Source organism: Ailuropoda melanoleuca, chromosome 13, assembly GCF_002007445.2.
Source record: "Ailuropoda melanoleuca isolate Jingjing chromosome 13, ASM200744v2, whole genome shotgun sequence".
NCBI classification, from domain to species: Eukaryota; Metazoa; Chordata; class Mammalia; order Carnivora; family Ursidae; genus Ailuropoda; species Ailuropoda melanoleuca.
Window position 1 is genome coordinate 3,493,885 of NC_048230.1, and position 25,007 is coordinate 3,518,891.

Here is a 25,007-nt window from a genome sequence, read left to right on the forward strand (position 1 = left end):
AAGAAATTCAAGAACGGTTTAATATTTGAAAATCTATCAATTGTAATCACATTATGGACTACAGGAGAAAATGACTTTCAATAGATTCAGAAAAGGCATCTGATAGTTTTAATATATATTTATGATTTATTAAAAAATTGCCAGTAAACGATGAACAGAAGGAATATTCCTTAATTTGATAAAGCCTATATACTAAAAGCTAATATACATCAAACTTAATGGAAAACTTCAGAATCATTCAAGATACAGATAAGAAAAAATGCCCATTGAGGCTTTGTTGAACATATTACTGGAGGATGTGGCTAATATAATAAAATGGGGGTTGGGGGTGGGACCAAGGAATAAAGATTAGAAGAGATGAAGCAGATGGGTAGACAAATTATTATAGTAAATGAGTTTAGAAAGACTGCCAGATACAAGAAATCAACTTACAAAATCAATGGCATTGCTCTGTACCAGAATAGTCAAATGGAAAATAAAGTACCATTCAAAATAGTCATATGAAATATCTAGGAATTAACTTAAAGATAAGGCAAAGAACATTAATGGGGTGAAAAATAACCTCATAAAAAAGTCTAAATGAATGAAGAACTATACCACATTTTTAGGTAGTTCCTTAAAGATTAATCTATAAATCCAAGACAGTTGCAGTACAAATCAGGAAGGTTTTTAGTTTCAAGAAATTTCAAACTTATTCTAAAATGTCTATGTAAGAATAAACATCTAAAAATAATTCAATCAAGTTTAAAGACAAGTATAAAGGGACTCACCCTACTAGATAGTAAGATTTACTACTCAGCCATAATAATAAAAAACTGTAATTGCCATAGCAACAAATAACAATAAACAAGAGAGCTTAGCAGCAGATTCATGGATATATGGGAACTTGGGATGATAAAGATGGCTCATAAATCAGTAGGGAAAGCATGCATTATTTATAGATGGTACTGGGAAACACCTGCACCATTCTAAGAAAAATAATGTTGGATCCCTACCTCATAAGATGAACTCAACATGGATTAAAGACCTATATGTAAAAGGTATTACAAATCCAATAGTACCTATCTTGGTAGCTTCAGAGCAGTGAATATCTACTTAGACAAGACCTCTAAAGCACAAACCATATAGGGGGAAATTGATTTGACTACATTTAAAAGAAAATTTATACTCCATAAAGGACACTACATTATAGTCAACTCTAAGCTTAATAACAAAATAGCTCTCGAATATTGGACTTAAGTTTCTATTATCTCTTAAATAACTGTTCAACGAGGTAATTCAGCTTGGCAAGATGACTGTTTGGACCACTTTCAGAAACCTAAGCTCTTTCTAGCTTGTTGTTCCCCTATTTGCTAGGGTATAGAACAAGTTAGTTCATGGCCTGAAATAACAAACCCATCAATCTTCCAACTTATAACAAGGAAAAACAGAAGTCCACATAAAAAAATTTTCTTTTGAGCTATTGAAGTGGAAGTGCACATAATACTTTTGCCTCTGACTGGCAAAATTAGTCACATGGCCTCAATTAGCTAATGATAAAGTTAAAAAATGTAATCTCTAATTTAGCGGCAATGTTCATTAATTTTAAACTGTTATTACAAAAGGAAAGAACAGATTTTGGTGAATTATTAGCAGTATTCACCATAAGGACAACCAAAAAAGTAACAGACTGAAAGATTTTCAATGTCTAAAACCAACAAGGGATTAATAACTAAAATATGTAAGGAACTCTTACAAATCAGAAAAGAGACAGGAAATACAACAGAGAAACGGTCAGTGGATACGAATGAGAAATTTGCAGAATAAGGAATGCCTAAAAAACACATGAAGAGGTAACTCAACTTCATTAATAATCAATGAAGTACAAAATAAAACAACTAAGAATTGAAAAAATTATAAGGTGTTGATGAGAAAAAGGAGAAACAGTGACCACCAACAGAATAAAGTTGAATGTAAACTGGTATAGTTATTCCAGAAAGCAATTTGCCAGCACTTAGTGAAAAATTTATCTGTATACTCCCTGATTCAGAAATCTCACTCCTGGATACATCTATCCCCCAAAGGAACTCTGGTGGGACATGTATGAGAACATTTTTTTTCTTTTTACAGTGTTGTTGTGGTAGGAGGAACGGAGGGTAACTTAAATGTTTATTTCAGAGGGAATACGATCAGATAAAGCTGACATATATTCTGTAGTTAGAATCAACTAGGTATACACATTGCAATGCACCGTTGACGGAAAAAGATCTGTATTTACATATATGAAACATACACACTCAAAACACCACAATATAAAAGGACACATATTCAAGCTTACCTACCAAATCAGGGCATGTTTAAAAGGGAACGGGAGAGGGGATTAGGGATGAAGAGGAAAAGTAGTAAAATATGAAAAGAGCCTTGACATGAAATGAGGAGTATGACTAAATTCTCTGTATGTTTGAAAAGTTTACTGCATATGTAACAGTTCTTTCCATTGCCAAAGATATGTCTCAGTTCCAGAAACACAAACACACATATAGGTATGAAAATGTCATGAAAGATGCAGTTCTGAAATTATCTTGTTTTGTATGATAATTCCTCTATGACGAAAAGATATAGCAAAAAGTGGGAGAAACATAAGAGTGTTTAAAGGAGGGTGATTCTGGATTGCTCATAAAAAAAGAGACAGTTAACACTGTGCAAGGTACATATTTAGGAAAACAAATTCAGAATATGGTTTTTAATATCTATGTTGCATCAAAAAGTTGTAGAAAACACAAATTATAAGATTAGTGAAAATGTATTTACTAATGATCTCTTCCAATTATTGCTTAATTCACCAATAAAAGGAAAACTACATTTTACTCCATTTAGAAACACAAACTTATTTTCCAAAGGGACATCATTAACTATGTTGGTAATACTTAGCACACCTATAATCAACAGTCAAGGTCTTGTAGTCCTCCCCACACAGGCAGGTTTTAATGAAATACACTTGGCGATGTATTTTTTTTTTTAAAGACAAGCAACAGTTTGGCACCTAATATATAATCACAATGACCAAGTCAGGTGTGCAGCATGCCTAGGACAGACTTTATTAGAGTTCAGTTATAAAAACACAATCTCTTGACACTGAAGATGTAGTTCTTGCAGATAAAGCCCAAAGGCAGGAAATGAATCTTCTCCCAAAAGCTGCTTCTTATCTTCAAAGTAACCTCAAATTATTACTAAACTAATAAAGTAATTTTGTTCCAGAAAGTGATCTGATCTATTTTATTTTCAGCTTTTGATAAATCCAAAAATGAGATGGGGGATTATTGCTTTTTGTCTCACTATACATACTGCAACACAACATGAAAATAAAGGAAAAAAACTTTTAAATGATTTTTATGGTAAAATTGGAATAGACAATAACGAAGCCTGTCAACAGATGAGGAAGATGTGTATGGTTTCGGAAAAATAAAAAGCTAATTTTGTTATTTAACAGCAAATCTGGAAGTAAAGCTTTTACTATCTTCTAATTAGACACAGTTTTAAAAAATGAGTAAAAAAGATACAATAAGATAGTATACAATCAAACAAAACAATTAAAAAATACAACTATGGTCATTATTGCCTTCTTTACGGAATTTTTTCTAGTAGAGTGGCCACAACCCAACATGAAGATCAAGATTCTATTAAAAAGCCAGGCTACCAAAATTATGGCTGTCGAACACAACACAGGATGGAGACAGCACAAGAAAATTTCAGATGACTAATAATTAATGATGACTTAGTTTTACCGCACACACGGAAGGTATTAGTTTTACTGTAGCAATCTGGGCACCTTCATGACACTTCCACCCTGCGCCTTGCACTATAGTAGGCATTTAATATCATAGCAACACAGCTACTATTTATGACGCATCTACTCTGTGCCATACACTGTACTAGGCACTTGAGGTATACTCTGTCTAATCCTTAAAATAAACTTTTAGTAGACCATATTATAAAACAGAGGAGTTTGTTGTTGTTTTAATGTGGAACTGAAACTGAGAGAGAAACAATTTGCTCGAGAGCTTAAGCTAGTAAAACAAGGCAAAGCTTCTGGTTTAAGGTGGCAAATTAGTACACGCTGCAGCCTCCTCCTAATCCAAAGGCTCAAGATGACAGGAAGGAAACTGGCAGCCGTGCCAGCAAACAAAAAGGGGTACTTTTAATGGACTGGAAACTTGAGGAAGATAAAAGGCAAGAAACCTAACTGCCCACAGAGACTGAATGCTAGAAAAGGTGGGACTGGTTCCTAGGGTGCTACAAATTCTGAAGTAAGGGACAGAAAACAGGAAAAGACAAGACAGATTAACTGCAGTTTTTTTGCATTAGAAGCAGCGATATGGGTGGATCTCTATATGCTGCCTTTTTTGGAAAAGGCAAATAACGGAGATTTCACTTCTGCCCTTAGTTGGAAAGAGTGAACACAGGAACTTGAGTAAGCCTGGTAAAATTTTAGAATACCAAGGATAAAGAGAAAAATCCTAAGACATCTGATGAAGTTGGGAGTGCAGATTACTTACAAAGAATTAGATTGATACCACACTCTTCTATTTGCAAAGAGTGGATACAAAAGTAAACCAAAGTATGACATTTAAAGTTCTTTAGGAAAATAATTCTGAACTTGGAATTCTATATGTAACCAAACTATCTTTCAAGTGTGAAGGCAAAATAAAGACAAATGCAGGTCTGCAATGATTCAAAGATTATTACCCAAAGATACACTCTAAAAGAATTACTTGAGAATATACTTATGCAAGTACAAGACAAAGAAGTAGCATGAAGAAACCAACAGCAAAGAAACCAATAAATTCTAAATGATTTTTGCATTAAAAAAAGAGAATCAAAACAAAAATTATGAACTACTTTTTAAAAAAATATGAGGTCACTAAAAAAACAAAGCTTGTGATATGCAAAGCAGGACTGTGGAAATGTTTACAGCCATTAATGAGTGTCTTAGGGAAGAAAAAAGACTTTCAGTCAAAGAATTTAAAAGAGAACAGACTAAGAATAATGAAAGATTACAAGGGGACCCTGGGCTGGCTCAGTCAGTAGAGCATGTGATTCTTGATCTCAGGATTTTTTTTTTTTTTAAAGATTTTATTTATTTATTTGACAGAGATAGAGACAGCCAGCGAGAGAGGGAACACAAGCAGGGGGAGTGGGAGAGGAAGAAGCAGGCTCATAGCAGAAGAGCCTGATGTGGGGCTCGATCCCATAACGCCGGGATCACGCCCTGAGCCGAAGGCAGACGCTTAACCGCTGTGCCACCCAGGCGCCCCTTGATCTCAGGATTTTAAGTTCGAGCCCCATGCTGGGTGTAGAGGTTACTTAAAAATAAAACTTCAAAAAAAAAAAAAACCTACAAGAAAATAACAAAGAAAAAATTAGTGTAGTAGAAAACTAAAAGAGTGGATGATCGGTAATCAAAAAGCTGATTCTTCCAAAAGGTACTAAGTAATATACGCAAACTTTTGCCAGGTCTGACCAAGAAAAAGGAGAGAAAACAAACTTCAGGAATAAAAATAAGACAGAATTATAAATTCAGAATAGATTTTCAGAAAACATTTTTTTTTAAAGATTTTTTATTTATTTATTGGACAGAGAGAGACACAGCCAGCGAGAGAGGGAACACAAGCAGGGGGAGTGGGAGAGGAAGAAGCAGGCTCCCAGCGGAGGAGCCTGATGTGGGGCTCGATCCCATAATGCTGGGATCACGCCCTGAGCCGAAGGCAGACGCTTAACGACTGAGCAACCCAGGGGCCCCTTCAGAAAACATTTTAACTATTATTGAAATTCTCTACAAATATGATTTGAATCCCTAGAAAAAAATGAGTGATTACTTAGGAAAATATAAATGGCCAACATTAGCTGAGAAGTAGAAAACTGAACAGATGAAAAAAAAGAAGAAATGAAAATAATCAAGGACAAAATGCACATATATCACTTTGCATTTTAAAGAAACGTATTTTCTCTGTTAACTATTCTAAGGCAGAGGTTCTTAAATATTTTAGTCTCAGGACCTTTTTAAATACTTTTACAAATTACTGAGGACCCAGAGAGCTTTTGCTTACATGGGTCATCCTACCAAAATTTACCATATTAGATCTTAAAACAGAAAATTTTATTATTAATTCACTGAAAAATAACTATACATCCATTCATGTTAACATTCTTATGAAAAATAAATGTACTTTACAAATAAATTTAGTAAGAAGAGTGGCAGTGTTTTGTATTTTGGCGCATCTCTTTAATAGAAGATTGCTAGATTCTCAAATTTGCTGGGCTCAATTTGTTGCAATTCATTTGTAATGCAGCCTCTGGAAAACCCCACTGGACACTTTGGAGAAAAACAACAGTAAAAAAGGGCAAATAATGTCTTATTAGTATGAATATTATTTGACTTTGCAGACCTCATGAAAGGATCTTGGGGATCCCTAGGAGACTCCGTTATTACAACTAAAAAAGTTCTGGAAAGTGGTGATGTACTTAACGTCACACCTATAAATGGTTAAATGGTAAATTTTATGTTACGTGTTTTTGCCACAATAAAAAAAATAGCAAATAAAACCCAGCTGCACATATAAAAGAAGAAATAGACCAAGACCAAAAGGGTTTATTCTAGTATTTAAAGAGTGGTTTCACTTTAGAAAAATCTATCAATGTAATTCACCATAGTAATAAATGTTGAAAAAACATGAGATAAAATTCAACCCAAATGCCTAATAAAAATTTTTAGCATTCCAGATTATTGGTCAACTTCTACTAATTTATTGTGTTAACAAACATCAAAATCTCATGGCTTACAGCATAAAGCTTTACTTCTTGCTCATGCTACGTGTCCATTATGGATGGCTTGTAGGTCCATACTGTCTACATTCAGGGCTGAGGGCAGTCCCTATCTGCAACATGCTGTCCATATGGCAGGGCGGAAAAGCAACAGCTAAATCACGAGATGGCTCTGAAAGCTTCTGCTCAGATATAGCTTATCAGTTTCATTCACATTCCACTGGTTAAACAAGCCTCATGGATAAGCTTATATCAAGGGCAGAAAGTATATTCTCTTGCAGGGAGGAGCATCTGATAGGAGAAATCTGTAGAGATGGACCCAGTAGACAGGATCACCCAATAACTGTAAAGCTATGAGATCTATATAGGAACTAGAATTAAACCAACAAAAAAACCAGAAGCATTCATCGGTACTAGTAATAATAACTCACAAAAAATTCCCTTACACAATAGCAACAAGGGCTCTAAAGTACCTAGATAAACCTAATAGAAGATGTGTGTGACCTTAATCGAAGAAATTTTCTAATTGTACTACAGGATATATAAAATACCTGAACAAACAGATATGCCATCTTCATAAATGAAAAAACTAGAATATCAAAATATCAATTCTCTTCTAAGCTAACCTACAAAACCAATGCAAGTCCAATCAAAATTCCCAGCTTTCTCAACATGTACCTGAAGGTAATACTAAAATTCACTTACATGGCCTAAGGCGATTATTTATTTATTTTTATTTGAGAGAGAGAGAGCGGGCGCGTGTGTGCGCATGAGCTGGGGGAAGAGTCAGAGGGAGAGGGAGAAGAAGGCTCCCTGTTCAGCAGGGAGACCAACGCCATGCCAGGCTCATCCCAGGACTCTGAGATCACGACCTTAGCGGAAGGCAGATGCTCAACCAGCCGAGCCACCAAGGCGCCCCAACCTAAGGCAATTTTAAAGAATCAAATAGGGCAGGATAGTGGAAAAGAGGATGAAGAGAATAGCAAGACAATGCATGACTTTGCAGGTCATAAATAAGGATTCTGGTCTCCATCCTAACAGCAATGGGAAGTCAATAGTGATTTTAAAACCAGTAAGATGATTTTGTCTGAAGCGTGCAAAAATGTATTGGAGAGGCTTAAAAGATAACCTGGGAAGTCACTGAAAATGGCAGAGTATGGACCAACAAAACTTCTCGTTTTAACACTGGCAAAAAATGTCAGAATCAGTTTTTTCAGAACTCTGGAAATTAACTAATGGCTTCAAGGAGTCTAGGGAGCATTTATTCAAGAACAGCTGAATCTCAGTAAGAACTCTGTGACATTTTAACTTTCCCTATTTCCATCATCCCCTCCCTAGTGCCATGGTAGCCTAAAAACAACAGCCCACAATCATGGCAGAAACCAGCAGTCTAGCAGCCACTAGAGAAGGCAGAATGGGGTTAGAGATCTTTCAAAACCCCTATCCCAGAGAATTATTACTGGACCTGTCTGGTGGTTCTCTGAAGACACACCACTCACAGGGCTGCCTTTATATGACTTGACAGAGCGCCAAAGTAAAAGAGCCTTTTCCCTGGGGGTGTCTGTCAAAAACAATCACAGACAACTGCTGAACTTCAGGGCTGCCTGAGGCAGTGCGTTAACAGTTGTAACAGTTGGGGAAAACAATAGGCTAACCAAAAGCTTAAAAAGAAGAGTTGAGAAATAAGATGTTCAATAGGGGGCTTTGAAATCTCCCCCATATTCTGGGGGATCATGAAGTCCACATGCATACAAAGACATCTGTGCCTGATCAGGAAAAGAACTTAGAAGGTCCTAAACTCTCACAACTGACCCTGAAGCTCTGCAGAAGCAAGTGAAGGCTAAGGTAAAGTTGTAAAATACCTGATGGCGTACTGTAGACACACCCAACATGCATACAGAGTCCCCTGGCTGACTGGAGACTTACTAGTTACAAGTATTTAAAGAAATCTGTCAAATCATTAGCTAACCACTAAGCTAACCAAGCAATGACTTCAGTGGCCACACACAACAAAAAATATTATATAAACTTTAAGAATTAGTTCAGAAAAGTCACTACATAGAAAACAAAAACAACAAAAAACAGCAAAACAGACAAACAAACAAAAAAAAACACAAAAAACCAACCAAACAAAAAACCAATAAACCTTGGAAAGAGGAAAGGCTCTGGTTTCCAGAGTTGCCACACTGTAATGTTTTAAACTTTCAGTTCCCAACCAAAAAGTAAGAGACATGCAAAGAAACAAGAAAGTATGATCCATACACAGAATGCGCTCAAAGAATTGAAGGAAACCACATCTAAAGAACTAAAGTATGAGAACAATGTTTCATCAAATAGAGAATACCAATAAAGAGACAGAAATTATAAAACAAAAAACCGTGAAGTTGGAAAACACAATAATGCTTAATATTTCAGACCAAAGAAGATTTTTAAAAAGTTGCCCATGTGCCAACATAAGAAAATTTGGCTAAAAATGCATAGATTTAAACATAGATTCACAAATCAATTTTACACATCTACAAGGACTCATGATTAATACCATCATTTCCTTCCTAAAAAAGATAAAAAATTCCTACTTCATCTCATCTTCATCATCTGGGTTCTCTCAGCTACTTCTCTAATGTTCCCATCCTACTGGAAGATTAAATAAGAACAGAAAATTCTCAGGGCACCTGGCTGGCTCAGTCTGTAGAGCATGTGACTCTTGTTCTAGGGACTCTTGATAAAAGCACATATTGGGGTTAGAGCTTACTTAAAAAATAAATAAGAATAGAATTCTCTTGTCCTCTCTCCCACTGCTAATAGAATTCTATCATTTAGTGCTGTCTTTTTCTTTCCTCTTGCATTTTTTTATAAAGATTTTACTTATCTGAGAGAGAGAGACAGAGACAGCAACAGAGATAGCGAGATAGAGCACAAGTGGGGAGGAGAGGGAGAAACAGGCTCCCAACACGGGGCTCGATCCCAGGACCCTGGGCTCATGACCTGAAGCAAAGGCAGGGGCTTAACGGACTGAGCCACCCAGGCGCCCCGTCCTCTTGCATTTTCTTATGTTTCTGTTTCACTCGTGGACAGCAAGTCTAGGGGTGCATTTTTAGCAAAACTTCACAATTACTTTAAAACCCTCACTGCCTGTACTGCTGCTAGATATATTCAGTGTCATGAATTTACCAGGAATTCATTTTAGATTGAGAAAAGTGTAAAAAATTCTTAAGTCATCATTAAAATGATGTAAATTTTCTGCCATTTCCATACATAATATGCTTTGTAGTGTTTACATAAAACTGTCATTTTAACTATAACAGACTATATCCAGAGAAACAAAATTATATAACTGATGAAAAACCACAATTGAAACTTGTATTGGTTCAGATGTAGTATTACGTTGAGACAGATTAATATTTTAACTTTTGCTTACCATTAACAGACCAAACCAGCTTTTAACTAAAATAAGATTAGTTTCTTCATTAGGAAAAACAGACCTATGAAGACTACTTTTCTAGAAAATGCTTTTAAAAGACTGGAATTAAAGTGGAGAAAGATCAAAAAATGAAAACACTGAAAGTTTATCACGTAACCCAGTTACTTACTAATGTTTCTAACTTCAAGAATATACAGTTATGGATATCTCCTTTTGAGCACTCATTTCCTTCTATTCTTTGAAATTACAATACTAACATATATAATTTTTTCAAAAATAAAAAAACCACATGCCGTCATCCAAAAAAATAACAGGTTTCACTCAATTTTCTTTTTTTTTTTTTTTAAAGGATTTTATTTATTTATTTGAGAGAGACAGAGACAGAGCATGAGCAGAGGGGGAGGAGGCAGAAGGAGAAGGTGAAGGAGACTCCCTGCCAAGCAGGGAGCCTGATGATGTAGGGCTTTATCCCAGGACCCAGAGATCATGAACTAAGCTGAAGGCAGAGGCTTAACCAACTGAGCCACCCAGGCGCCCCTCATTTATTTTTCTATTTAGACATGCACGTATAGCTTTGTACAACCATACATATTCAATTTTGTATTCTGCTTATTTCACCTTATTTCATGTTTTTAAGTAGTTCCCAATACTCACTGTCTCATTATGCCTTCTATCAGATGAAATGTGTTATTTCCTTTTATATTTTAACATGATTTAAAATCTAAATACTTATCATATTCATCATTAATTTTTCTTAAATATTTTTTCTATTATAAAACTATTGTGGAAAATTTGGAAAATACATAAAAATATAAAAAGCAACCATTCATCAGTACACTACACAGAGACAACTACCATTAATATTCTGAAATGCTTTACTTTCTTTTTTCCTTTGATTTTATTTACAACAATTTTGTATATACATCGCACCACACTTAGCCATACTTTTATTGTAGAAAGCTAGACTGGTTCTAAGTTTTTGCTATCATGAACAAAAGATTTTTGAATACCTATAAATCTTTAATACAAATTTGTGATCATTTCTTCAAGAGAGAATTTTAGAAGGGAAAATAAAGGCAGTTTGTCTTTGATTGATACACGTAACTTTTAAAGGATTGATACAAATTGCAAAACTGCTTTCCAAAAAGGGGCATCAATTTACACTAACACAAGCGTGAGCCCCCATTTCATCACAACTTTGCCAGTATCATTTTCTAAAAGTATTTGCTATTATAGTAAAAAATGGCAGCTCACTGTTGTCTAATTTACAATTCTTAAATATACTATGATGAAATATCTTTAATGTTTATCAGATATTTCTATTTCTTCTGTATTTCTATAAATGTGTTTTCCTCATTTTTCTGGAGTATTAGTGTCTTATAAATGCTTTACGTCTTATGAAAATGAATGCTTAACCAATGAGAGGACTATACCATGGCTTCTGAGAAACTCAAAGTGCAATTTATTGTTATCATCCACCATTTTCTGATTTTTTGATACATTTATGAAAAACTACATTAATAAACATTTGCTATCTAGTTTAACTCAATACTTCTGTGAAGAGATCAAAGAGTTCTGTATCTTTATCCAACCTGAAAATTGTTGCTTTTGGATAAAGATACAAAACCGCAACAACTTTCAGGTTGTATTGATCATACTTCTTTATGGCATTATGAATACTGTGCAAAAGAGGATCTTACAAGAATATTGTCTAGAAATAAGTATTTCAATTGCCAAGATTAAAAGGAAAAGTCACTGTGCTCTGCAAAATGAGCAAGCATTTAGTAGTGAGAAATATCTAAAAGGAAGTTCCCTGTTTAACCTGTCATGCAACATCTATTTTAGTCACTAACCATCTTCTAACATTTGTGAAACACTACCGGTTATCACAAGTACTTTCTGAGAACCGTGTAGACCAGGGGTCAGCAAGTTACAGCCAAATCCAGCCACCTCTCTTTTTGTAAATGAAGTTTTATTAGAATACATTAATTAGTCACACTCACTCACTTACATATTATCTAATGGCTGCTTTCACACCACAAGAGCAAAGTTCAATAGCTGGCCTGCAAAGTCCAAACATCTACTACCTGGCTCTTTACAATATAGACAGCTAAAACATCCGAGTAAATAATTTTACTCATAGTACACGTATAAACATAGATATCCAGATCCTAACTCATAAAGCGCATACTCCAGTACAGTGACAAGACTTGTATGCAAATAACTTACAACACAAGGTATAAAAAGCTAAGCGCTAAGAAAAGGAGAGTGACAGAAAAAGGATGAGATTGCTTCCACTGGGGAAAATGAAGCAAGCAGCTTTTGCAATGGGTTCTGAAGGATAGGGAGACTTTCAGTGTGATGAAAAGCAGAGTCGCAAAAAACTACACTCTGCATAGAGAAGCAAGTTGGGAAAAAATGCTAATAAGCATTCTGAAGCCAAAGCATAGTGAAGGCTTTCAATGTCAGGACTCGCAGTTTAGATTTTAAATATAATTAGGTTTAAAAGCAAGCGAGTTACGAGTGAACAGAACCATGCTTTAAAAAAATATCAATCTAGGGGCGCCTGGGTGGCACATTAGTTAAGCATCTGCCTTCGGCTCAGGGCGTGATCCCGGCGTTATGGGATTGAGCCCCACATCTGGCTCCTCTGCTATGAGCCTGCTTCTTCCTCTCCCACTCCCCCTGCTTGTGTTCCCTCTCTCGCTGGCTGTCTCTATCTCTAATAAATAAATAAAATCTTAAAAAAAATATATCAATCTGTCAACAGTATTTCAAATTAATTTAAGGAGACAGGTGATAAGAAAACTAGTTTACAAAGCTATGAAAATAAAATAATCTAAGTAATGAAAGTGGTGACAATGAGACTGGAAGAGGATACACTGGAAAAAATGGCATAAACACATTACTATCATAGCAAACCCACTCAAACACTTACATGATCAGACAGCAGCATTTGGATATAATATAAACCCTATACTATAGGGTAAAAACTCCCATCTCCTCTATTTCTAATTAGTTCTGATAAATTTTAAAAGAGAAACTATTTAAATACCACCTTCCCACTTTTAAGCTTACTCTGAATATAAGCACATATTAAAACTGAATTCATTTGCTAGGGCCCCATCTGCTGGACCACTGGAAGGAAAGTCTGATCTTAAATTTGGGTTCTTAAATGCTTCTGAATTGCCGTAAATAACAATGGATTTGCTTTGCAGCAACTCTTCTCCAGGTATATATAATGCCCTCTTTAGGAAGAGAATCATAAAATATCTTTCTCTATATTTTCCAAAGCACCATTAATTTTATTGTTGCTTAAATTGTTGATTAATTTTTAAATAAGAGATTTTGTATCCAAACCTCAAATATTTAAATATACTTAACTAAGAAATTTACTTCTCAGTATGAAAATAAGCTGGAATTCATCAGACTGATCTTTTTATTGGTAAGCTCTTACACTAAAAAACAGTTTTATATTTGTTTTTTAAGAACGAAGCAGCTTACTTGTCAGTTGGCTTCTGGCTGAGTTCTACCAATGGAAAACAAAGATGATATACTGGAAGGTGGGAGAAAGGAAAAAAAAAAAAAGTATTCCTCCCTGCCTTTTTCTCTACCTACCTAAGACATTAATCTCCCCAGTGGCTTCAGCTTCTTCTGGAAGACTCTAGTTCCCAGGTAACCCTAGCCCTCGGCCTCTAGGACATATATCCTACCTGTATCCCTCCATTTATCATTACTTGCTCTTACTACTGCTGATCTCTAGGTTGCTTCACCATCCTCTTTTTGGCTTCTTAAGTCTTCTCTTACTTATGCAGCCAATTCTGCATTAAAGTCCCTCTATGTAAAAGAAGGGGAGAAGAAGGGAAGGAGGGAGGGAGGGACGGAAGGAAGGAAGAGCAAATGGCCTAGCCCTAGCTTTTCTGGCTCTTGTGTATTCACTGTCCACCAGCCTCACTTCACAAGGAAAAGAAAGAGCAATAACGTGTGTAAACTTTCTAGATCACTTGTGTACAACCAATCTTCTCAAATATTTCGCTTTGTATTACATGGTATCCCAGGATGTGAAACTACAGAATAAGCACATCCACGGTAGGTGATTTAAAAAATACATATATTTGTTATTTTAAAACAAATGACAAGGGTGCTGTCAGTTCATTGGAGAATAGTCTTCAACAAATGATGTTGGGACAACTGGATATCCCTATGCAAGTAATAAAGTAGGACCCCTACCTCATACCCTATTGAAAAATTAACACAAAATGGATCACAGACCTTAATTTAAGAGGTAAAACTACAATACAGGTGTCAATCTTTGTGCCACAGGACTAAGCAGTGGTTTCTTAGGTAAGACACCAAAGCGTAGAAACCTATGAAAAAAATATACTGGACTTTCTCAAAACTGAACTTTTGTGCTTCAAAGGATACTGTCAAAAAGGTGAAAAGAACCCACAGAATGGGAGAAAATATTTACAAATTTTATCTAACAAGGGACTTGTATCTAGAATATATAAAGTAATTTTACAATTCGTAAAAGGACAAATAATCCAATTTAAAAAGATAAATGATATGAATAAACATTTCTCCAAAGATGATACATAAATGGCCAACATCACTGGCCATGGGGAAATGCAAATCAAAATTGTAATGTGATAGTTGTTTGGGGCAGATGTAGGGAAGCAGACTGCATCTCTAGCCAATTTCTTCAACAGAAGGAAAGGAAAAAGCAAAGAAGTATCAAATATGTTCAATTACCTACCTATGCCATTACAAAATTAGTAGAAACTGAAAGAGAAGCTATCTTTCTGCCAGAACAAAGGAAGTACCACATTAACGGATTCAAAGGTCTTTCAGAAATACAGAAAATGACTCAAGTATTAGATAAGCATACATTTGGGGTTGTTTCTGCCATAAGCTGTGGATTTCACAGGAAAACATTGTTTTGGCTGCTAAAACAGAAAATATTCATATTAGATATTACTGTAGTACTATCAATGGTAACTTAAAGCACTACCATAATTATAACTGAGCAATTACATTTAGCAATTAACAGCCACAAAAGTAGTCTTAGAAGAAACTACTTCACTAAAAAAATTTCTAGGCAATTGGTGACATCTTAATAGCTCATTTTCAGGGATCTTTACACTAACAATTTTGTCACATCAGTATTAGCTGTCTAAAACAACTTTGTATAAATGCTTAGAAATAACTGGAATTCACAACTTTAAAAAAATCTTAGATTACCCATGTATCACTTATGAAGAAAAAAAATCATAATTCTTTCCTTAAATATTCCTTTTGATAATTCCATAAATTATAGTATACTCCAGAAACACAGTAATGACAAATAACTAAGGCAAGCAAAGACATCAAATTCACAAGTTCAATTTTAAAGATTGTATTTCTAACAATGCAACAGAAAAACACAGGTTCCCTTACCTCATCATCATCAGAATCATTCCCAAACACTGATGGTTTTTGCAAAACAGGGTGCAACTGCTGTGCTTTCTTTGGCAAAATAAGCCCATACCTGCGGTTTTTTTTTTTTTGAAATAGAAATTACACCATTATATTTAAATGTTAAAAAAGAATACATTCACTACCTCTTCCAGATGAAGCTACCAAGTCAAAACATGTCAAATAGCTTATGAACACATAACATTTTTTCTGCTTTTCAGTGATATCAAAATTCTAATGTGCATTAAGATTTTATAAGTATTACTTTTAAGCAATTATTTGCAGGCAAGGGCCAAATTCAAATACCATTTTAATCGAAGAGAAGTAACTGAAGACTTCAGAAATGTTTTAGATGGTGAAATAATAATAATGTTTTAAAAAGAACATGTTAGTGGAAAGCTCAGTTTATGCCCACTAAATATTAGAAAACACTCTGAATTATCCGTGTGGTCCAACGAGAAAACAGCTAGTTTTTTGTTTTGGTTTTTTTTTTCCCTACTGGGTACTTACATTATTTTAAGTAAGTTATTGGATAATGTCATCCACGAAAAATTTTTAGAAGATTACATTAACTGAGAAACCCAAGTAGCCATGGGACAAACGCCCATTACACTCAACTGAGCTCATTTGCTCTGTCTTGGAGCTTCTCAGAGAACCATCCCATCAAATCCAACTCATTTAGATTCTCGCGTTTTGGCCTTTAAAATGCCGAGATCACGGGAAATAAGGATTACACATTAAGGGTAAAACTTCCAAGAACACACATTTGTCTCTCTTGCGGCAATGTATACCAAAATTCCCTATATGCCTACCCTTTTCTGTGGCTTCTCAGCACAACATTCCTAAAACAAGAAGGGAGGGCGGGAATCAGGACTTGAGCAGCAAGGAGAACAAGGCCCTCTAAGGAAGCCAGGAATTTCTCTCTTCTCATTCCCCATGAAAGCATCCAACCAGGGAGAAACTCAAGCGCGGGGTAGGAAGCAAGACTGAGGGGCCTCAGACCGAGCTTTTGGAAAATAGAAAAGTCTCGCTCTCTGCCCCTCAGCCTAACTTCCTTTATTTCCTCACAAGTTTCTCCCTCAAACTTCGGGCTTCCATCCTGGAAAATGTGGGGGGGAGGGGAATATGTTCCTCAGGATTTCTCGCTTTTCCCCGTCTCTATCCCTGACGACACAAGCCCCTTCACTTCCAGCGCACTTCTACTCCTCGGCCAAAGACAAAGTCGCCGTGATTTTCCATTCCCAGCCTGACCCTAACTCCCGGATCACTCACTGCCTGCCCGGAATCGCCATCTTGCTCCCGTCTCCGCTGAACGTGACCGACGCCGACGTGACGCAGACGCAGACGCCGACGTCGTCACGTAAACTCTCGCGCGGATTTGGGAGGCCTGGAACACTAGTAGCTGCTAAGAGTCCCCCTTTTGTGTTGCTTAAGCGTTGTAGGGGATCGAGTCCTACGGCCTTCGGCTTTGTTTGGAAACCAACAGGCTGTCTCGAAATTAATGGGAAGAAAGGAATGGGAAAATTCTCGGCCAGTAGTTCCCAAAGTGTGAAGCTCATCCCGGGAATTCGTTAAAAATGCAAATTCTCTGGTCCTTTCCCAGACCTACTGCATCTGAAACTCCGGGATGGGGCCCAGCAATCTGAATTTTAACGAACCCTCCAGGTAACTCTGATAACACTCAAGTTGGAAAAACACTGCCCCTGGGGTGCATGGTTGGCGCAGTCGTTAAGCGTCTGCCTTTGGCTCAGGGCGTGATCCCGGCGTTCTGGGACCGAGCCCCGCGTCGGGCTCCTCCTCTGGGAGCCTGCCTCTTCGTCTCCCACTCCCCCTGCTTGTGTTCCCTCTCTCGCTGTCTGTCTCTATCTCTGTCAAATAAATAAATAAAATCTTCAAAAAAAAAAAAAGAAAAGAAAAACACTACCCTAAGGCTATCGATTTTTTTTTCCACGCTGAGGTATTCCGTGTGAATGAATATACCTAGCTCAAGGTAACTTGGTAGAAAATGAAAACCTATACATTAATACTGGACCTACGCTCGTTGGACGCAATGATTAATATCATGGTAATACTGAGTATAGAAATAAAAATCATGTGATCTATGTATATTTTTAAGTCTAGTCACGTTTCGTCTGTTTATTCTCTAGCACGTGGCCCATTCCAAACTAGGCTTACAGCAGCCAAAGATAACTTTTCAATTACTGACAGAAGAATGTTAAAATCTCCAACTGTAATTGTGGATCTATTTCTCCTTTTAGTTCTGTCAGTTTTGTTTCTCGTATTTTGAAGTTCTGTTATTCGGTATATAAACATTTAGGATGTTAGGTCCTCTTGCATAGATCTCTAGAAGAAATAGTAAGAAATGACTCTTACTTCTCTTAATGTACTTCATCTGATATTAATACAGCCAGCTTCGATTGTTAGTTAACATAGGATATCTTTTTCCATCCTTTTACTTTTTTTTTTTTTTTTTTTTTTTTTTTTTTTTTTAAAAAGGGTTTTTTTTTTCCCCTTTTTTTTTTTTTTTTTTTTTTTTTTTTTTTTTTTTTTTTTAAAGATTTTTTTTTATTATTTATTTGACAGAGACAGAGACAGCCAGCGAGAGAGGGAACACAAGCAGGGGGAGTGGGAGAGGAAGAAGCAGGCTCATAGCAGAGGAGCCTGACGTGGGGCTCGATCCCATAACGCCGGGATCACGCCCTGAGCCGAAGGCAGGCGCTTAACCGCTGTGCCACCCAGGCGCCCCCATCCTTTTACTTTTAACCTATTTTAATCTATTTGTGTCTTTATATTCAAAGTGGATCTCATGTTGATAGTATATATTTAGGTCTTGCTTTTTTTGTCTAGTACGACAGTTTCTTTTATTAGGGTACTTAGAACATTTTCATTAAAGTGATTAGGAGTATGTTGCAGTTTTTCTATTTTCTCATCTGTTCTGTGTTCTCTAGCCCTCCCTTTTTCTACCCTCTTTTGGATTAATAAGAAATTTTTATGATTCAGCTTAAGATTTTTATGATGCAATCTTTTTGTTGGCTTATTAGCCATACTTATTTTTTTAAGGTGTTGCTTTGGGGTTTCTCATATATATCTTTAATTTATCTCAGTCCGTCTTCAAGTAAGAATATACCTCTTTATATTTAGTTAAAAAACCTTACAAAAATGTACTTCCATTTTCCCTCTCTTAGACTTTGTGTTATTATTGTCACACATTTTACTTCTACTTATGTTATAAACACATAATAAATTCTTATTTTTGCTTTAAGCAATTTTTATTTTTTTTATTTTATTTTTTTTTAAGATTTTATTTATTTATTTGACAGAGATAGAGACAGCCAGCGAGAGAGGGAACACAAGCAGGGGGAGTGGGAGAGGAAGAAGCAGGCTCATAGAGGAAGAGCCTGATGTGGGGCTCGATCCCATAACGCCGGGACCACGTCCTGAGCCGAAGGCAGACGCTTAAACCGCTGTGCCACCCAGGCGCCCCAGCTTTAAGCAATTTTTAAAAAAAATATTATGTTTACCCACAATATTTACCATTTCTGTGTAGGTTAGATTTCTATCTAGTACAGCCATTTTTTTTTAAGTGGGGGCGGGGGAGCAGAGGAAGGGGAAGCGAGAGAATATTAAGTAGGCTCCACATCCACTGCAGTGGAGCCCATTGCGGGTTTGATATCACGACCCTGAATCATGACCTGAGCCAAAATCAAGAGTCAGATGCTTAACCAACTGAGCCACCCAGGTGCCCCCAGCCATTCTTTCTCAAACAGCTTTATTGGGATATAATTCACATACCACGCAATCCACCAATGTAAAGTGTATAATTCAGTGGTTTTTAATACATTCAGAGAGTTGTACCACTATCACCACAATCAATTTTAGAATACTTTTAAAGCCCAAGAAAGCAAGCATATATCCATCAGTCAATCCTTTTACCCCAGACCCTTCGACCCTAGGTAACCAGTAATCTACTTCTGTCTCTTTGGACTTGTAGTTCTATCCGTTTTTGCTCCATGTACTATGAAACTCTGTTATTAGATGTATAAGTATTTAAGATTGTTATGACTTCTTAATTAATTGAGACCTATTTTTCATTATGAAATGACCTTCTTTATCATGGTAATATTTTTTGCTCTGAAATCTATATTATGTGCTATTATTATGGTCACTCCAGGCACTCTTTTGACATTAACTCCAGGAAAAGTGAAAAGATGTTCAGAAAAAGAAAATAATTGTAATTTACTACATGGCTAACCCCTAAGTAGCATACATAATCATGATAATGCAAACGCTGAATAGCAATGTATTCTAATTTAAATTACAATGTAATATATTGAAAAGAATGAAGGAATGGGAGGTGTTTATGTGTTTGTGTGTGTGTGGACACACATACTGGGGAAGAAACTAAATCTTTGTAATGCAAGCTGGGAGGCTGACAAATACTGGTTAAATCAGGGAGAAAAGTGTAGCCACACACCAGTTATTTTACACTATGGAGGTACGTGTCAAAACGAAAGCCAAAATAGGGGCTGGGAAACTTTATGCCAAGGGTCAGGTAGTAAATATTTAGGTTTTGTGGGTCTTAGGGTCTTAGTAGCTGTGGCAGCTACTCAACTATGCCCTTGTAGTGTGAAAACATTCATATACAATTGGGCGTGGCTTTTCTTTTCTCTTTCTTTCTTTCTTCCTTTCTTTCTTTCTTCTTTCCTTCCTTCCTACTTTTTCTTTTTCTTTCTTTCTTTCTTTCTTTTTTCTTTTCTTTTCTTTCCTTCCTTCCTTCCTTTATTTTTCTTTCTTTCTTTCTTTCTTTCTTTCTTTCTTTCTTTCTTCCTTTCTTCCTTCCTTCCTTCCTTCCTTCCTTCCTTCCTTCCTTCCTTCCTTCCTTCTTTCCCTTCTTTCCTTTCTTTCCTTTCTTTTCTTTCTTTTCTTCTGTATGCCACATGTGGGGCTTGAACTCAGGACCCTGAGAACAAGAGTCACTTGCTCCACTGACTGAGCCAGCCAAACACCCCTGGGCATGACTTTTCTAATAAAACTTTATCATAACGGGCAACTGGCCAGATTTAGCCCATGGGCTCTGTATTAATTCCTGAGCTAAAGGAATTGAAAATAGTTGACTCAGAAGTAAGAAAAATAGGGGTGAGGAGGGATTGAGAAATGCTCTGGTCTTAAAAGACCTTGTATAACAGGATGACTCTTTAAACTATATATTTTCTTAAAATAAAAAAGAATCAATAAAAGGTAAAAATAAAGCCCCCCTGCCAAGACTGTGTGCCTCTTGCTTAAAGAGACTGAATGCAGAATTAGTTACACAAAATTACCCAGCTCAAGATGCTATATATAACGTGAGCTTTTGAACTGGTGTATTGAATCCTGTATTCTCCCATTGCCTTTGGGATGTCATAGTGAAGCAGTTGTGAGATTTTCTGAAAGGTAGAAGGCTGATTTCTCAGATTCAGTGTTTCAGAGAATTCGAGTTCTTCAGTCACTTGCCAGAGTTTGCAGCAATGGTGGTATCTGCAGCAGCGAATCAGAGACACAGAGAAGCCTCCTAACATTTTGAACCCAAGTTTGGGAACTTTAATTGAAGATGCTGAAAGGACAGAAGCAGGGTAAGCCGATAAAAGATGGTATCATCGCTACCATACTCCTGACTGTTGCACAACAGAGAATTCTGACTATCTTAGACTTTCAGAAATAAGACCTCAAGAACAGAGCAGTTGACTAGAATTGGACCCAAGGCAACTGTAGGGTCCTCAGCGCCCAAGCTAATGGATCTTCCATTTAATCTTTTGACATTAATGTTACTTATGTTACTTCCTTACTCTTTCAGCCTCTCCTGCTTTTTGTACCCTCTCTGCCTTTTTATGCATTCTTGTCCCAAACCAACTACCCATTCTCTAAACTTTTTCTCTACCAACAATTTCTGCTAACTTGTACTGTCTGGACGGCAGTTTGCTTAAATTGTTTAAGGCCTGGCATGACACTTTTGGCCTCTCTCAATACTCACTATCCTTCTAGACACTGCTCCTATTGCTGTTTCCCAGTTTGGTTTATCCATGTTTTGGTTACTTTCAATATCAGGCCATTTCACAAATTGGTCTTCCTTTGGCAAGGGGTCAACCCTAATTCAGAAAGCTGTGGCTGGAGAGTCAGGGTCACGTAGAACAAAGTATGATCATCAAGAGGTACCTTACTAGTTGTGGTCTGTGGGTAAGACAGTCTAAGCCCAGGCAGTTGATTGAGGAAAGGTAAAATAGAATTAATGACTAGGAGACGGAACACCCTCGGAGGATAATTACCATGCCTAAGGACAAAGAAATAGGCAATATTTAATTAATTGATATTATCTATTGAGAGAGGTCTTTATAATAAAATCATATGGGGAGAGTAAGAACACAGAGTTGATGTAGAGTGGGGTTAGGTGGGAGTGGCATTACATAAACCTCACATAAGAAGAATGAAAATTCCCTAAATTACCTGCAGAGATCTTCTGAGTTAGTGGATTGGGATGTCTGTCTAAGTTAAGGGTAGCTGGGAGCTTAATCATATTTAGATTAAGAGGGAATGGGCAGTCATAAGAAACCACATATCATATGATTGCATTTATATAAGATGTCTGGAGTAGGCAAATCCATAGAGGAAGGAAAATGAGTAGTTGCCTAGGGCTTGGGTGGGGGAAAATGGAGAGTGACTACCAGTGGGTATGGGGTTTCTTATGGGTGTGATGAAAATGTTCTAAAATTGATTTTGAAATGGTTGCAAATTCCGTGAATATACTAAAAACCATTGCATTGTACACATTAAGTGGCTGCATTAAATGGTATGTAAGTTATATTCAACAAAGCTGTTAAAAGAGCCAACAGGAACTTTTCTAAGATTCCAGTATCATTGTCCTGAAAACTAATGTTGTTCCTAGACCATAGAAAGCCCTAATTAAAAAGGAAAATGGTCCGGGCAGACAGTCTCTCCTTTGCTGCCCTGGCTGCCGCTCCCTTGTGGTATATTTAATAAATTTCTATCTCATTTGTCCTGCCTTGCTGCACCACAGGCCTCCACCCAGTCTGGACACCCTGCATTTTGTGGCCTATATGGAGAACCTCTACGAGACCGAGAGTCTTCCCAGATTCTCTTGGAATTTCTTGGGACTTTCCCTCAGTGGACCGACTGTAGTACTCCTTGGGGGAACTGACAACCTTGGCCGAGGTTACTCCTCAATGAGGATCTGAAGCCCTGGAGGGAAGCCACCAGACTGTCCTTGCTGAAAGGGTGAGGGATTTCCCCTCTTGCCTTTGGGAGAGATCCTTTCCTCCCTCTCCTTTCTCTTTTCGGCCCTTCTGCAGTCAAACCCTAGTACTCCTCAGACAACTGAAGATCTCTGGCCAAGACAGCTCCTCAGTGTGGTCTAAAGGTCTGCGGGCAGATAGGTCGGACTGCGTGTGCCTGTGAGGGCCAAGGACCCCCTTCCTCTCCCCTCCCACTCCAACCCCCTGAGGTCTCTGTTCCTAATGTGCAATGGGCAGTGGAATGGGCAGTGGAAGCTCATTTAGGGCAAATCTGCACACATTATGGACTGGGTTGGGACCCTTTCCTGATGCTGGCTGTCTCAGCCGCCTTGCTTCTTTTGCCCCCCCCCCCCACTCCCTTTTTCCTTTGTTTCCTTGGATCCGACTGCCATCCTGATCTATAGGCAGAATACATTCCTACATGTCTGAGTGAATCCAACAATTATATACAGAAATGGTGATTCCACAAGGATTCCAGCCCATGCCATTGGAGGGTCCCCTCCCCCTAAATCCCATGGACCAAGCCACCAGAGAATGTCACTCAAATCTCCTGTCAGCACAATTTAATACCATGCTCTGGTCTATAACTGCATAGAACCCCTGATGGCCCCACAAGTTTAGGGACAACATGTCTCCCCTCGGCCAATATGAAGCAGCTACTGAAGATGAGTTCTCTGTTCAAATGCCAAAGATTTGTCATTGTTGATCTGTCAGGGGGAATGTTGAGGCTGCTCGTAACAACTGGCTTGAGCAGTGGAAACCTGAGAAAAGCAAAAGGGCCCACATGACCACTGGGCTAAATGCAAACAGGCTCATTAAGCGACCCACCTCAAGATAGCCATAAGCCCTAGCTGACCAATGGGGTACTTAAACCGGACACGGTCACCAAAGAGAGAAAATTCCATATGTTCTCATACCCCCTCTCTTCCCCCCAAACTTTAGCCCTCAACACCATGTCCCGGTAGACAGTTTCTCTCCTTGCTTGCTGCTCCCTTACAGTATATTCAATTAACTTCTATCTCCTTTAAATTTTGAAAGAAAGAAGAGGAGAGGAGACGAAGAGGAAGAGGAAAATGGTCTGGATGGTTCACACCATACAGTGTCCTTGTTACCTATAAGCTACAGGAAAGAGAGCCATCAAAAAATCTAATCAAGTCTAAGCTTCTGAAGTATATGTCACTATAGGTAATTCAATCTATTCAGATTATTCAAATCAATCTATCCAGTAAATAGATTTAAATATAAATCTGTATCTAATTTCTGTCAAGTATAAATGACATCCTCTTCACTAAAAAAGTAAGCTCCTGGTGTTAAAGGGTAGTATTGTACTTGAATGAGGGTTAAACAACTTCAATTAATCTTTCTTGTTGGTTGCTTAATTTTAAAGTAGTTTCTGAAAGACTGATACCATGGTCATTAGCCTGGTAAAGTTTGAAGTGTTAGATGTCTGAGGTGCTGGCAAAAATTAGGAAAGATGGATGCTAGGCCCCCTTGCTTCTTACTAGCTGCTTTGACCCAGGTAACTCACTCTTTGAGCCTGTGTCCTTACTTATAAAGTGGGGATAATGATATTAGACTGACTACCTTACAGGTTATTAGGAGGATCAAATGAGCTTGGGTGTGAAAATACTTCAAAGAAGTTAAAAATCCATGCAAATGTACGATATCTATTCTCAAGCTAAAGGCCTTCTAGTTAGCTTAATCCCCATGACAATGGTTAAGAAAGTAGCATTCTGCAAAAATGTCCTGTCCTCACTGCCCAAAATGCCGTTTGTATGCACAGTGAACTCTGTAAGCTTGTTCTGAAGCCATCAGGATACGTGGCTATCAGTTTAATATCTTCAAGAACATTGTTCCTAGAAATGTTGTTGCAAATGCCCTGAAAAGCCCTCTTCCAAATATCAAATAGGCTTATAGGTTAAAACTGGGCGTCCAGGAGATGAGGACTAGTAATAACACTGCCATCTTATCAGAAAAGGTTAAGAAGGGACCTCCAATCTCAAATTATAAGATGTTTGGAACACATCACATTTTGTCAACCAAATAAA

The 25,007-nt window shown here is 37.2% G+C and overlaps 1 protein-coding gene across 6 annotated transcripts in view; it reads right to left on the bottom strand.

Moving 5' to 3' along the window:
* NSRP1 (nuclear speckle splicing regulatory protein 1) overlaps positions 1-17,044 on the bottom strand; it is a 48,354-nt gene extending 31,310 nt beyond the window's left edge. Inside the window, exons 1-3 of one of the 6 annotated variants that reach the window (XM_019799209.2) lie at positions 16,949-16,995; positions 16,489-16,518; positions 15,659-15,749 (exon numbers count right to left, since the gene is read on the bottom strand). In XM_019799209.2, coding sequence (XP_019654768.1) covers positions 15,659-15,749; positions 16,489-16,518; positions 16,949-16,968 — 141 coding nt within the window. In that variant the 5' untranslated portion in view covers positions 16,969-16,995. Of the gene's footprint in view, positions 1-15,110; positions 15,169-15,658; positions 15,750-16,488; positions 16,656-16,948 lie in introns of those variants that run through there. The other 5 variants (XM_011224749.3, XM_002912306.4, XM_034640207.1 and 2 more) reach the window with 5 other exon arrangements.
* Between the last annotated feature and the right edge of the window lie 7,963 nt (positions 17,045-25,007).